General features: G+C 40.0%; 1 protein-coding gene across 9 annotated transcripts in view; it reads right to left on the bottom strand.

Moving 5' to 3' along the window:
- MPDZ (multiple PDZ domain crumbs cell polarity complex component) overlaps positions 1-13,459 on the bottom strand; it is a 171,266-nt gene that overhangs the window by 53,465 nt on the left and 104,342 nt on the right. For all 9 annotated transcript variants that reach the window (XM_059656658.1, XM_059656655.1, XM_059656657.1 and 6 more), the window contains 2 exons: positions 8,748-8,946; positions 1,568-1,672 (listed from right to left, as the gene is read on the bottom strand). In XM_059656658.1, coding sequence (XP_059512641.1) covers positions 1,568-1,672; positions 8,748-8,946 — 304 coding nt within the window. The remainder of the gene's footprint in view (positions 1-1,567; positions 1,673-8,747; positions 8,947-13,459) is intronic.

Raw genomic sequence — 13,459 nt, 5'->3', positions numbered from 1 at the left:
AGCACCTTTATATTAATAGCAAATACACTTCCTCTGCAGTGAGGCAGCCATGACAGCGCTGCCCAAGGCAGGCCGCTCTCCTTTCTGTGCTGGGGGAAGCACAGTGCTGAATGTGGCGCTCTCTAACGCATTTTGAGTGCATTTAAGGCCTCAGCGTTTAAAGGAATATGATGCTACCTTGGCATATTCTTTAATTAAGCCATTTGAAATGATATTTCAGAGGAACATGGGAGTGACTGCTTTTAGTATTCTGGCAAAAAACGTCAGGAAGATAGTGTTAACCCTAAGATGGACATTCCAGAGTGGAGTGTGGCTGAGCTCTGTGCAGACAGGGTGGAGTGAATACCACTTTTTCCATTAAATTCCCGAGGTCACAGCATTCCTCCCCTTTATTAAACACATATCTTCCCTTCAGCACTTTCTGCATTACCATGGTCATGCGCAATTTGCAGAGGAAATAATGATGTCGTATCGTGATGCCTGCAGAGTCACTGGACACCAAAGTGCTCTGGGATGTTCTGACTTCCCAGAGAAACCATAGAGCTCTTCAGAGAAGACCTCAGTGTGCACACAAAGCCATTTCTGCCCTGCCGCATGCTTAAAGAACAACCTGGTACTTAGCTGCCAATGCAACTGAAAAAACCGGCCCGCCCGCGGCTGAGTGTGTAACATGGCATATTCTTCCTGGAAAAGCATTAACGTTCTTTCTCTCCCTGTCCTGAACCCAGCAGCAGCATCAAAACCTAGTCCCTACCTTTCCTCCGAGGGGGAAAAACACCATTTTCCTGTATTATTTAGAGGTTCTTAATACACTGTGCATCAAGAGCATTGAAAAGGCCTACATTTGCTCTGGCAGGTGTGGCTTAGCGGTTAGGTCATGGGTTCGATTCCCAGGCAGGGCACATATCCAGGCTGTGTGTTCAATCCCTGCTCAGGCACATATGGAGGGCAACCAACTGATATTTCTTTCTCACATCAATGTTTCTCTCTCCCTTTCCCTTCCTTGCTCTCTAAAATTAATACAAATATATCCTCTCGTGAGGAGTAAAAAATAAATAAAAGGCATACACTTTGCTTCCTAACATGCATATATACCAAGATGTTCAGCTTAACATTCTCCAAGAATAAAAAATAACCATTACAAATGTTTCTCAATCTGTATGAATGTTAAAAAGAGGAATAAATAAAATTTCTGAAGATTTTTAAAAATACATACAAAATAGGAAAAAGCATGATAAAATACTACACAAATTGTAGCTTCCAAGAAATTGATGAAACAATATTCATAACTAAGGTGAAATCTCTAAACTCAGTATGTTAAAAGTGCTGTATTCAAGTGGAATAATTAAAGATTATTTTAATTTCTTGATTTGAATTTTCATATATTTTCCTAGTTTTCCACAGTATGTCATAATTAATTAAGCACAGGGGGGAACGGTAAACATTTTCTTAATGTTGAAGAAGGAAAGGAATCCTCTTTCATTGCTAGTCCTCCCTGACTCTAGATTCAAAATTCCATAACCACCTATATCATTCATCTTTGTAGCAGATTTACTGTTTCATTTACCTGCCAGTGTATGGAGAAAAAATATCCAGTGCCATTATCCCTCCAGATTGTTGTCCCAAGCTTCTTCTAAATTCTTCCAAATGTTCTGCAGGCACGTAAGTAATTCTGCAACAGAATATAACCCATGAAAGCAAAGGGAAGCAAAGTTTAGGCTGACTGTTAGGAAAAGCTCCCAAAATATAGAAATAAAAAATACTGCTCCTTTATTCCTGCTTTATCACACAACTCATTTAATCAGCTTACTCAGCAGAGAATGCAAACATCAAAAAGACAAAGTATCCTATAGGTAAGAATAACAGAAATTTAATCTCAAATTCTGCTGATAAACTAGGTGCTTTCCAAGAATCATATGGGTGAGGAAAAAACAACATTTTTAATATTCCTAAATGAGAAGGCTAAAACAACTTTTTGGAATTAGAAAGATCTATAAATTCTTAGGAAAATGACTGTCAGTAATAACACTGATTTCATCCAAAGATTCTTGGTATCCTCAGCAGAAACAAATTAAGCATATACTATTAAAACACTGAGTTTTTATATTATTTTATGTAAATAACTTTATAGTCTTACACAATACTGGTATAGAATTAATTATAGGTATTAACAAGCATTATCAATAGGTAAATGTTAGCTCTTATATTAAGTTATGAACTCTCTCAGTCTGAAGTTAAGACTAACTTTATGGAAAGACACTCTTACTAATTTGTAGCAACTCCTTATAAGCTCATTTTGGTTTCAGAGGAAAGCCTAGTGCATACACTTGAACAATCACTTCCTAGTTCAACGAGTACTGGGTGAAAGCCCATAATGTGGAAGGCACTGAGTTAGATGCTAGCTACACTATAATGTTCAGAAAATGACGTGTGAAAATTCAAGTTGACCACTGTCCTAGAAGGCTTTGTAGTTGATACCCTTAAGTGGGCTGTTCCAAGATCCTCAAATTAATGAAAAGGCAAGAGAAATACTGCATTTGAAGCCAGCTCAGCATGTCTGCACAACTATAAGAATCATAAAGACGAGTAAACCAGCTCTCCATAACCCACCCATAAAGACAGCACATATAAATCTCAGCACCAGAGCGCAGGATGAAAGCACTGTCTTTCATGTTACAATAAAAGATGAATTACATCAATGTCATAATTACTGAGTAGGAAGGCATGTAATTTCAGACGTAGTGGTTATTCTATAAAGAGTGACCTCACTCTGTGAGGTCACTAAGATCTGGAGTCGGGAGACACAGCACTGCTGCTCATCAGGAGTGTGATGGGAGCGTAAATCACTAGCACTCAATCCTGTATTCTCCATCGCAAAAAGGACGCCCTTTTTCATGAGGCTCCTGTAAACTAGAGGCATGACACGAACGGAAGGCAGGGTGCTAACAGGGCCTCTGCACGGCCGATCACAATTCAGGGGCCCTTGGGGATCTCTTCATGACACTTTTACCTGGAGGATTAAAAACTCAAGCAGAGAGCACAGGTCACTGGGTTTAGGACTAGCCTGGGTGAAAGAGAGGTGCTCTAATTCTGACCCAACTTAATCTATAACAACACCTTCTCTGTGGATCAAAATATACTCAATAGTAAATTCACATTTAGCCCTTCAAAAAACCCAAACCTGCAAAGTCTATTCAAGAAAACTGGTATTATTTCCGAAGATTAAATATAATCAAACACATATAACTAAAACATTTAGGAAAAAAGCCAAGAAGAGGGGAGGGGTGGGGGAAGTTAGAACACAATGGTGAAATAATGATAATCAGTGCAAAGTATTTAATTTTTAACTGGTTTGAGAAGGAAAAGATATTCCTATACTAAACAATATTGAAATGAATTTTCCTCTATACTTGTTCAAAGATCATTTTCAAAGGGTGAGGGAGGGGGAGCTTTACATTTTTCTCATATTTTAGGTAACAGTGATAAAGGTTAAAGAAGGCAGTTTTCATAAATATTTAGCCCAATATACACAGCCCGGCCACCAGAACAAGCATCCCATAATGCAACGGCACATCCAGAGCAAATCACCGAAACTAAATTAGGAACGGTGCAAATAACACGGACACTGCGGATTTGAGAGCTATGTTAAAGATTCTTACATGTAAACTAACCTTTGGTTAGGCGTGGAGTGGAAGAAAAAAAAGTAACGTTAGTGATGCCAAAATGCGAAATGGCTCTTCACCCAGAGCCCGTGCCTGAACATGCAGCAGGATCACCCCCGACAAAGGAGCTTAAAATCTTAGTAGCTGGAAAATATGATTTTTAAATAGGTTCACAAGCATCAGTGCAATGTGAAACTGCAACAAACCCACAGCTCTGTTGTAATTTATGTCCTTATGTAAAATGAAGAAAAAAAAGAATCCAAAATGTATACCCTGAATCTATGCCTGGCTCTATCCCTGCATCTGATGGTACAAAAGCATGGAATGGTTTTCACAGACAAGTTGTAACACACAGCCATAATGAGCTTTTTGAATCACCGATACTCACACATAAAGGGGGGCTCAGTTGTCAGCAGGTGCTGTAGAAAATCTAGAATGTGAGGCATACGCCGTGCGCGGCATCTTTTCACAATGGTGTTAACAAATGTCAATGTCTTGTGCTGAATATGCGATGCATACATATGTAGTTAAAAGTGGGTGCTCCTGGTTGATTTTCCCCTTTCCACCTCCCTCCCCATCTACACCTCCCCCAGAAAAGCATCTGCTCTCTACTGGTGTCTATAGCAATGATTATTAACAAGCATGGGAAAATGTAACTGCAATCAATCTTTTATTCCTTGATCAGGAATTCATCCCACACTTTGGGTTAAGGCAGGTGAATTCTGATTCCACGCGGTAATTATCTGGCAGATGTTACCAGCAGCTGCTGCTAAGCGCAAAACCCTGGCTATTATTACAGAAATATAAGAGCTCCTGGCAAGGTGGAGTGAGAAGTGAAACAGAATGCATTCTGGTGAGGCTTCACATCTGGTTTTCCATAGAAAATAATGGAACCTGGAACTTAAACTGGCTGTTCTTGAACTCTTGAAACTCAAATTAGTTACCCAGGCGTGCACGAAGGCACACTCACCATGTTCCTAGCTCTCTATCATAAAAGGCAAAAAAGAAATCTGTGCATTGTCTCAACAAGCAATGCTTTTCCTAAAACCAAACAGTCATATAACCGAACCATTAAGTTTTTTTTTTTCCTGAGTCCCTCCAATACACTTCTCTACCACCACCCCAGATTAAGCTAAATTTGTAATAAGAAATAAAAGGGAAGAAATAGGAATGGAGCCTAAATCCGGGCAATGACTACAAAGCTTAATTAGCCAGGGGCAATGCATGGTTCCATTCAGAGTAAGGGAGGCCTAGACTTTCCTTTCGGGAGGATTACTCATAGCTTTCAAGGTAATTCTAAACCTTTAGCTTCATGAAAGCAAGAGATCTGGAAGGCAGAGGGCCAAAAACACTTCATGCAAAATGCATGGAACATGCTGCTCAGCCCTGGCCAGACTAAATGGAGATTTGTTTTATCATTTAGCACGTTTTTTTTTTTCCTGAAAAAGGGTTATATGATTCTAATTTCTTTCCACCATTCACCCAATGGTCAAACCATAACCATCTGAATCACAGCAACAGTAGGACATTTTAGAAGAAATCAAAGTGTCATGTTGTTATGTTTGGGAGTGTGTGTGTGTGTGTGTGTGTGTGTGTGTGTGTGCGCGCGCGCACGCGCGCGCGAGAAAGAGATCGATTAACTGACTGATTTATTGACTGATTTCCAGAGAAGGGAAGGCTGTGGGATTTTCTTTTCTTTCTTTTTTTTATTATTATAAGATACCACAGTACATTTTTGCCTCCTGGGATCTAAAAGCAAGTATTTATAAAGCGAACTCTCTAGACATCCCTCAAGGTCATCATGCTGCTGTGCACATGAAAAAGTAAATTCTGGTGTTGAGTCAAACGGTGGGAACCACACACACACACACACACAAACACACACACACACACACACACACACACACAAAGGAAGTAAATATGAGAAAAGGAGAAAGAAGACTTTTGGTGTTGAAAACGTACTGAATACATTTTCTGGAACAGTGTAAATGCACGACTTATGCCAAATCAATGTCACAATGGTCTCATTTTTGGGCTACCTTTGAAGATCTTCAGTAAATTAGAATGGAGGAAAAGGCTAGAACCAAGCACCAATTATGGCACTAAGAGACCTGCATCAGTGCTCCAAGCTCAATGCGGGCATTATCACACAACAAATCAAGTGATCAGTTACCAGGCCATCTGCATTTTATGCTGCATATAAACTGTATAAGCTAAACCTTTGCCATAAAGAGTCTCCATGTGGATGCATACCATTTATCTTTTAAGCAAAAGAAATGGACATTGGACTATAAGGGATGAGAAAAGTACTTACTGTTTCTCTTTTTTTCTGAGTAGAGAGACAGTGATTTTTTAATGATGTTTACTTGCATTCATGATATAAATAAGGTAATTAGGAATAGTCACAGGATTTCATTCCATAAAATAAATGTCAAAAGACATACAAAAATTTGAAAGCCCATTAGTGAAATTCTGCCTGAAAAGAATCTACTCCAAACAATATATATTTTTCTACTTTTTATTGAAGGCATAATGAAAACCAGATTGAAAATATTGTTTTTCTTACCTAAGCTCTAGAAATATGTACTTTGCAAATGAATAATACAGAATGCAGACAATAAAATAGCATTCATACAAAAAAGTCTCCCCTAATAGTAACTATTACATTAATTAAAGGTCGGCAATCTTTCCCTGAGCTCTTATTTTACTAGTTTATCCCTTATACAAAAATACAAATATCCAATGGTTAATGCTATAGGGAAAAGTCAAGCTGTTACATGGAGGAGGTACAACAATAAAGTCATGAACTAATTTTAGGTTGGTTCAGGAAATGTTAAATGCCTTAAAAACCAAACCACATATGTAATGTGCATTGGGCGCATTATGGAATTATGAGACATTTTAAGCACTTCCTCACAAAATATCCTATATGACCTATATTCAGACTATATCAACATATTAGTGAATTCCCTTGGATCATGAGGTTCCAACTGGCACTGTTCTCTATGGTCTTGTCCATTACTGGCCCTCAAACAACCGGCTTAGTTCTAGGACCCATACAGGTCACATAGGTAGTGCACAATTCCTTATATGGAGGGCCAATTAAAACATCCTTATAAGATTTAAAGAGTGGACCTTCCTGTTCTATGAGAGATGTCATCTCATATCTAAGGTTTTTGCAAAAAAATCATATAAAAAGTAAAATTAAAAGAGAAAGCAACATTGTTTTAAAATATTTCTTTTTTTAATAGCAGGTATTTATTTATTTCAAGAAATTAAAGAAGTGACTCACTTGAGAAAAGTTAAGTTTCCCCTTCTTAAAAGGGGTGGGTGGATCATACACTGGAGACCCATTCCAGCTGATGTGCAGGACTTCTAGGAATGGCTAGAGTGCTCCCTCCTATTCTAGGGGGAGCTGCAGATGGGGAGGGACTAGGGAAAGGATCTCTGGAGTATGCCCCCAATACTAGTTGTAGATCAGCTCCACTTCATTTTTTTTGCGATAAATCAGAGCCCTTCAGGGTGATGCTGAGGCTGCTGTACTCCTGGGCTGTTCTGGTCCTTCTCCTTTTGATCTCCCTGAGGGGTTCCATGGGATCTTAGGATTGACTTGTCCTCTCACATCCAACCAGAGGAGAGGGCCTTTTGGGTGGGAGTGTTCTCCGTTTCCTTTCTCTTACTAAGGGCTTCAGCATGGCGCTGGCAGACTCTCTGGCTTCCATTCTGTTCACTTCCACTGTCTTTACTCAGCCAGGCTGAAATGCAGGGTCCAGCTCTTGGACCTTCTAAGGTCTCTGTAACAGGTCGGCTGATCATCTCCCTCCTACAACCACACTCACACTGCACAGGGTGTTACTGCTGCTGCCCCTGGCACTGCACCCTGGTCAGGCCCTGCCGGTGCAGGGTTAGGAAAGACAGTGAGTCCCTAAGCACAGTGTTTGCATGAAGCATGTTGTTGGACTCCTTCCACACTAGCATAAGCGAGAGAGCTGGCCCCAGACACCTCAGTGACCATGAGAAGGCTCCTGACACTGACCAGGTTGTGGTCACTGGACTCTTCTTGTCCTTTGCCTCCAACACAGGTATTTGCATCACATCACAAGCTGGCAGGGCATGAGTACACTGTAAGCCTCCACTGGTGGTCTCAGGAAGAACACCAAGTCTTCCCAGTGTGCAAACTGACTCTTCCTTTGCATCTGAAGGGGGCGTAATTATAGGTAAAAAGAGCGGCCAGTATAAGCTTCAAGAGGAGTGTTTTCCCTCATGATGGTAGATGGACATCTTTACAGACTTCAAAGGAGGCAGCCTGGTCAGCTCCGAGCTCTTGGCTGACTTGAGTCCCCTTCCCCGGTTGTGGCCATATTTGACACCAACTGCACAGCTGACACCAGGTGGTGCCAGCAGCATGACATCAGTACTGGAGCGGGGCTGGTGCAGGCGGTGCCCACAGTGACCATTCGCACACTGTGTGCACGTTGATCACTCTTTCTCTGTTGCTGACCTGGATGAAGTTGCTCTCAAACATGGGAATGTGCTGGAACAGGCGCATGCATCCTTGCTGCAGCTGCCCCATGGAACCGCGGAACACAGCAGCACGACAGGTGGCTGCCGTGGGCACCACCCTCCCACAGCTTCCTATTACTACTCATGTGTGTCTTTCATTAAGACCGTTGCACATCCTCTCTGGAATCTCCACCTGGGTCTGAACTGCAGCCCCTCAGGGCCGCCTTTAAACTTTTGCTGTCTATTATGGCCTGCAGCCCTCACACATAGCACCGTGTTCTCATGCCCACAGCTGCCCCCACAGGAAGAGGCAGCGTCCTCCTGCAAACAGCCACCCATCCAGGAGCCGAGAGTGCAAGGCATGCATGCTCAGTCCTAAGATATTTCAACACTGTTATCTTAAAAACTATCAAAAATCAAAACTATTCAGGAATAGTCAAACCTGTAAGTGACTTATATTAAATAATTATGTAGTTTTTGTATATCAAGTAAAAATGTATTTGAGGGGGAAAAAACACCTCTGATTAATGAACTGAAATTCCTGAACTTTCCAAGCCAAACTGGGGTCCCAATGATACTTACTTAATGTCAGGCCCAATGAGGGAATGTCTTCTCAACATGGCTCGTGCCTGGGCGTTGGTTAAACTGATAGTAGATTCTTCATTAATAGACAAGATGCAGTCCCCAACAGCAATCCGGCCATCTCGACTAATGGCACCTCCATGAATAATGCTTCGGACAATCACCCCCAAGCCATCTTTGTTAGCACTTACTGTCATCCCTATGGTAATGGAGGAACACAGATATGGATTAAATTTGCAATTTTCAAATTCACTTTTATTTGAAAGTCACATAATCCCTATGAATCAGCACTAATTTTTCAAGCCAATAAAAAACAATTAAAATGAAAGACACATAGGCCTACACTAGAGTGAATGTATTTTAGGCGAACTGGTGTGTTACCCCTTATATAGAAAGCTCTCCCAGGGAGCATGTTTTCACATTATCCAATCAATTTCACAACAGGAGTCCATCTTATATGTATAAGAGAATAAAAAACAGGACCATGAATGGAAAATTAGTTCAATACATCAAGAAACTCTGTGCTACTACTTTATTCCCAAATCATTTGTTCATTCAGTATAGACTTCTTAAATGCTTACTATGTGCCAAATACTATGTTGGTGGCTTGAGATAAAAAAGCGTAACAGAATTCCTAACATCAAGAAGCTGTATTAGCCCTAGCCGGTTTGGCTCATTGGATAGAGCGTCGGCCTGGGGACTGAAGAGTCCCGGGTTCGATTCCGGTCAAGGGCATGTACCTTGGTTGCAGGCACAACCCCCATGGGGAGTGTGCAGGAGGCAGCTGATCGATGCGTCTCTCCCATCGATGTTTCTAACTCTCTATCCCTCTCCCTTCCTCTCTGTAAATAATCAATAAAAAATATTTAAAAAAAAAAAGAAGAAGCTGTATTAAGTCCTATCCTCAGTGCCTATCACAGTGCCTGTTGAACTAAGCTGATGTGAACTTAATACTAATCTACTCCCATTTTATCTCCAAATCTGAATTTCTATAAGCTCCAGATCTGGATATTTAATTGCCCTCCTGACATGCGCCCTGGATGCATAACAAGAAGTGCACTTTTGTATGCATAAAACTGAATTCCCAGGCTTCTACCTCCCTTTGTTTCTCCATGTCTTCCCCTTTTGGGGGTTGACACCACAACACTGCTCTCCATTGCTTCAAGCAGACATGTTGAAATCAATCTTGACTCCTACCTCTTTCTCACCCTTTATTCTTAATCCATCACCCAGTCCTGTTATTTCTATCTCCAGAACTTATCCTGAATCCTTGTATTTTCTCCATTTCCTTACTAACCCTAGACTAGGCTAGCACTTTCTCTTGCCTCACTTTTCAAAACAGCCTCCTGTTCGGCTTCCAGTGCATTTTTCTCAGCAGACAGAGATGACAAATCACATCACTCCCTTGGTAACAATCCTTTAATAACCTACTGTTATGCTAACATACAACACACCTACTTGCACAGTCTTTGGGCCTGGTGTCCTGGCGCTCTGAACATGCAATGCACCCTTCCTTGTTCAATGTCCTCCTTGGCTCCCTGTGTTCCAGCAACTATGCTTCAGAAATTCACCTGGTCTCTCCCCATTTCAGAGGGACCGACAGCCTCTCAGCAGCTCCTGCACAGCTAACTCCTCACTTCAATATCACTTCCTCAAAAATGACATTCACAACAAGCCTCACCTGAATTTATAATCCCTTCTCATCCTACCCTCACTCTACTCCTTCAAAAATATAAAATATTTTAAATTATGTTAACACGTTACGTAAAATAATGTTAATTCACTTCAATCAAGTGCTGGAAGTTCCTTCCAAAACAAGATAACATAACTAAACCAGGTAAGGAGAGTACTCATAAAAACTTCTTTCTGAGGAAAGTGACAATTCCCTCTTTAAATATTTATTTATTTTTGGAAAAAAACACAAAGTAATAGTTTCTGACTAAAGATTAATTCTAATTATACCAAATTGAAAGAACAACCCTGACTACAATTTGCTTATAGCCTTAGATTTCATGCCTGGATATGGGGAATCCAGGCTACTAGATATCATTTTCTGACATAAACGAACCATTATAAAATTATTTCAAAATATTCTTTTAAGACTCACACTAATGATTTTTAAATGCATTGTCATGAAGGAAACACCTCTGTTGATCATAAGCGAACAAACATGTTTAGACGCTGTTTCATCCCAGGTGGTTCTCTTATGAGCAGAGAGGCTGGCCTGAAATGTTTCAACAGGTTCTCTAGTTTGCTCTGATGCTGCCACCCTTCGCACTAAGCTCCACCAATGTACTACAGTGACATCAAAATGTACGAGTATAAAACAAAACTTCACTCAGTGGCCCATACAGGACTCCAACACTTCATCTTGTTCTCACTAGCACCACGCACTCTACAACACAGCAAGCCACAAATTTGGGGAAGACATCATGAGTTATGGTCAACATGACCTCTAACTTCATTTTTAATAGCATCTTTAACTCCCAGCTCCAGCCGCTATTACGGCTGTCATAAACTAAGAGATAGACATCAGTTGTCTCAGCTTGTATTTTCCTTTAGCCAAATGATCATTTTTCAGGGTTCAACAACTTCAAGGTAATATCCACTAACTAGATTTTGATTGTAACTTATAAGATCTCCCAATTTCTTCTGGGAGGAAGAATAGTAGGAATAGCCTAAATCGTATACTGTAGAAATAGAGAACCGGTTCCAAATTGGAGTTCCACCACTTCTAATCAGTGTGGCCTTGGGCAACTGAGTTAACCTCACACTAGATCTCATTTTATCATTTTACTTATCTGTAAAATGGGGATAATGCCTATTTTTAGGGTTGTATTAAATCAGAAAATAAGTACATAATAAAAACTTATGTAGAATACCTTTCAAAGTCCCCAACCCAAAGTGCTCAACAAAGTACAAAACATAAACAAATAACTCACAAAATATATTTAAGATGCCTCTCTATGCTAATCAAAAACTACATTGCTCTCTAAGGGCTCAAGAAAAACATAATTCAGCTTCACAATGACACTTGTTGTCACAGCAATCTCCATGTAGCCTTGGGTAACTCAAGCACTGATGTGTATTGTGTAGTATGTGAAAACCAGAGAGACTGAAGTTTGAGTTCTGATTCCATCTCCTAAAGACTGAGCACTTTCAGAAAAATGAGTGAGTATGTTTATGTTTCTGTACCTAATCTGTGAAGAGAGGATTGGTCTTTCTTTCCCTTCTACCTTATTACCTTCAAGCCCTAATACAACATATCTACAGAAATGAGAACAGACCTACCAAAAATCATTAAGATTAAAAGTTTAAAAGGTCACTATATGCATGTGTACATATGTGCACATATTTGCATATGACATTTGCTTCCTAAATTTAACAGTTAAAAAAAGTGATTCATGAAATCAAAGCAAATGGATTATGACAACTTTTACAGAACCTATCCAGAAAACAAAACCTAAAAACAAGCTCATTTAAGTTAAGGGGATACTGTGAACCTAGAAAAAGTGTTCAGTTGTTCATTGATAGACCTTTCATAACACACTCACCTATCAGCACAAAGCAAGCCTCTGCTTGGATTTTCTAAAACACTATCACATTTCTTGTTACTTCAAGTTGTAAAGACAACACCTTCCTACATTAAAAGCTTAAATGGTTTATTTAATTAAATTACTTTAATGTTTTATGCAGATTTTAAAAATAGACATTTCTCACAATTCCTTTACATTTAGTTACTCTAAGTGCTGCATAAATCTGAATAGTGAACATCTCCTATCAAATGAGACAACACAGAAATGTTCTTGCGTTAGCAAAGTGAATTTGAACTCCAAAATGCTGGGCCTCAGGAAATCGCACATCCAGGAAAAGCCCTATCTACATTTTGAGTATGTAAATTAATTCAAATGAAACACAAAAGTAAAACTAAAAGTTACTCTATTTATATTAAAACTAGTGGCCCGGTGCACGAATTCATGCCCATTGAAAGTAGATTATTTAGAAGAAATGCTTCAATATTGCTATTCGCTCTTTCTCTATAATAGAAGTGTCAACCAAATTCACGATTGACAATGACAGATGAAAACACATGCGCACAACTGGCGCCAGTGAGAGCTTTATATGTATCGCGCATGCACAAGTCAACTTAGCCTTTTATAGATATAAACCTGCTTAATTAGACCTGCTTTCTGATTTAGCTAAACTTTTTTCCAGCCCAGTGAAGCACCCCAACTTCTCTTCAGGTAATTGTCAGCAACACAGCAGTAAATATCAACACAAAGCAGATTATTATTAGAGATCACTCAGGGAGAACAAAGGGGAAAATATTTAACTGCAGCAGTGTTTGACTATGTTCTGCCCAGTGAGAAAATCTGAAGTTATTTTCAAGGTCCTCCATTCTTACTTCTTTTCAGTTGGGTCAAGTTTCTAAACTTTCTAAATCTCCGTTTTCTGGCTAATGAAAAGAAAATAGGATTCCAACAAGCCTCCTATCTACCTTCTCCAGGACTTCTGTGAGGATCAAATGAGATGAGGCACAGGAAAACACTTCACAGACATTTGGTTAAAGTGTAAATGTTTCCACCTGTGTTTCTGGAACTCCAAGGAGGCTAGTTGCTAGGGAGAGGAAGCCGGCGTTGCCATGTGATGTCATTACCCGGCACCCACACGACCATTTCAGGGGTGGGCTGGGCTATGGGCTGCATTTTGCG

Source organism: Myotis daubentonii, chromosome 11 (genome assembly GCF_963259705.1).
Source record: "Myotis daubentonii chromosome 11, mMyoDau2.1, whole genome shotgun sequence".
NCBI classification, from domain to species: domain Eukaryota; kingdom Metazoa; phylum Chordata; class Mammalia; order Chiroptera; family Vespertilionidae; genus Myotis; species Myotis daubentonii.
This window is presented reverse-complemented; position numbering and strand designations above follow the sequence as displayed.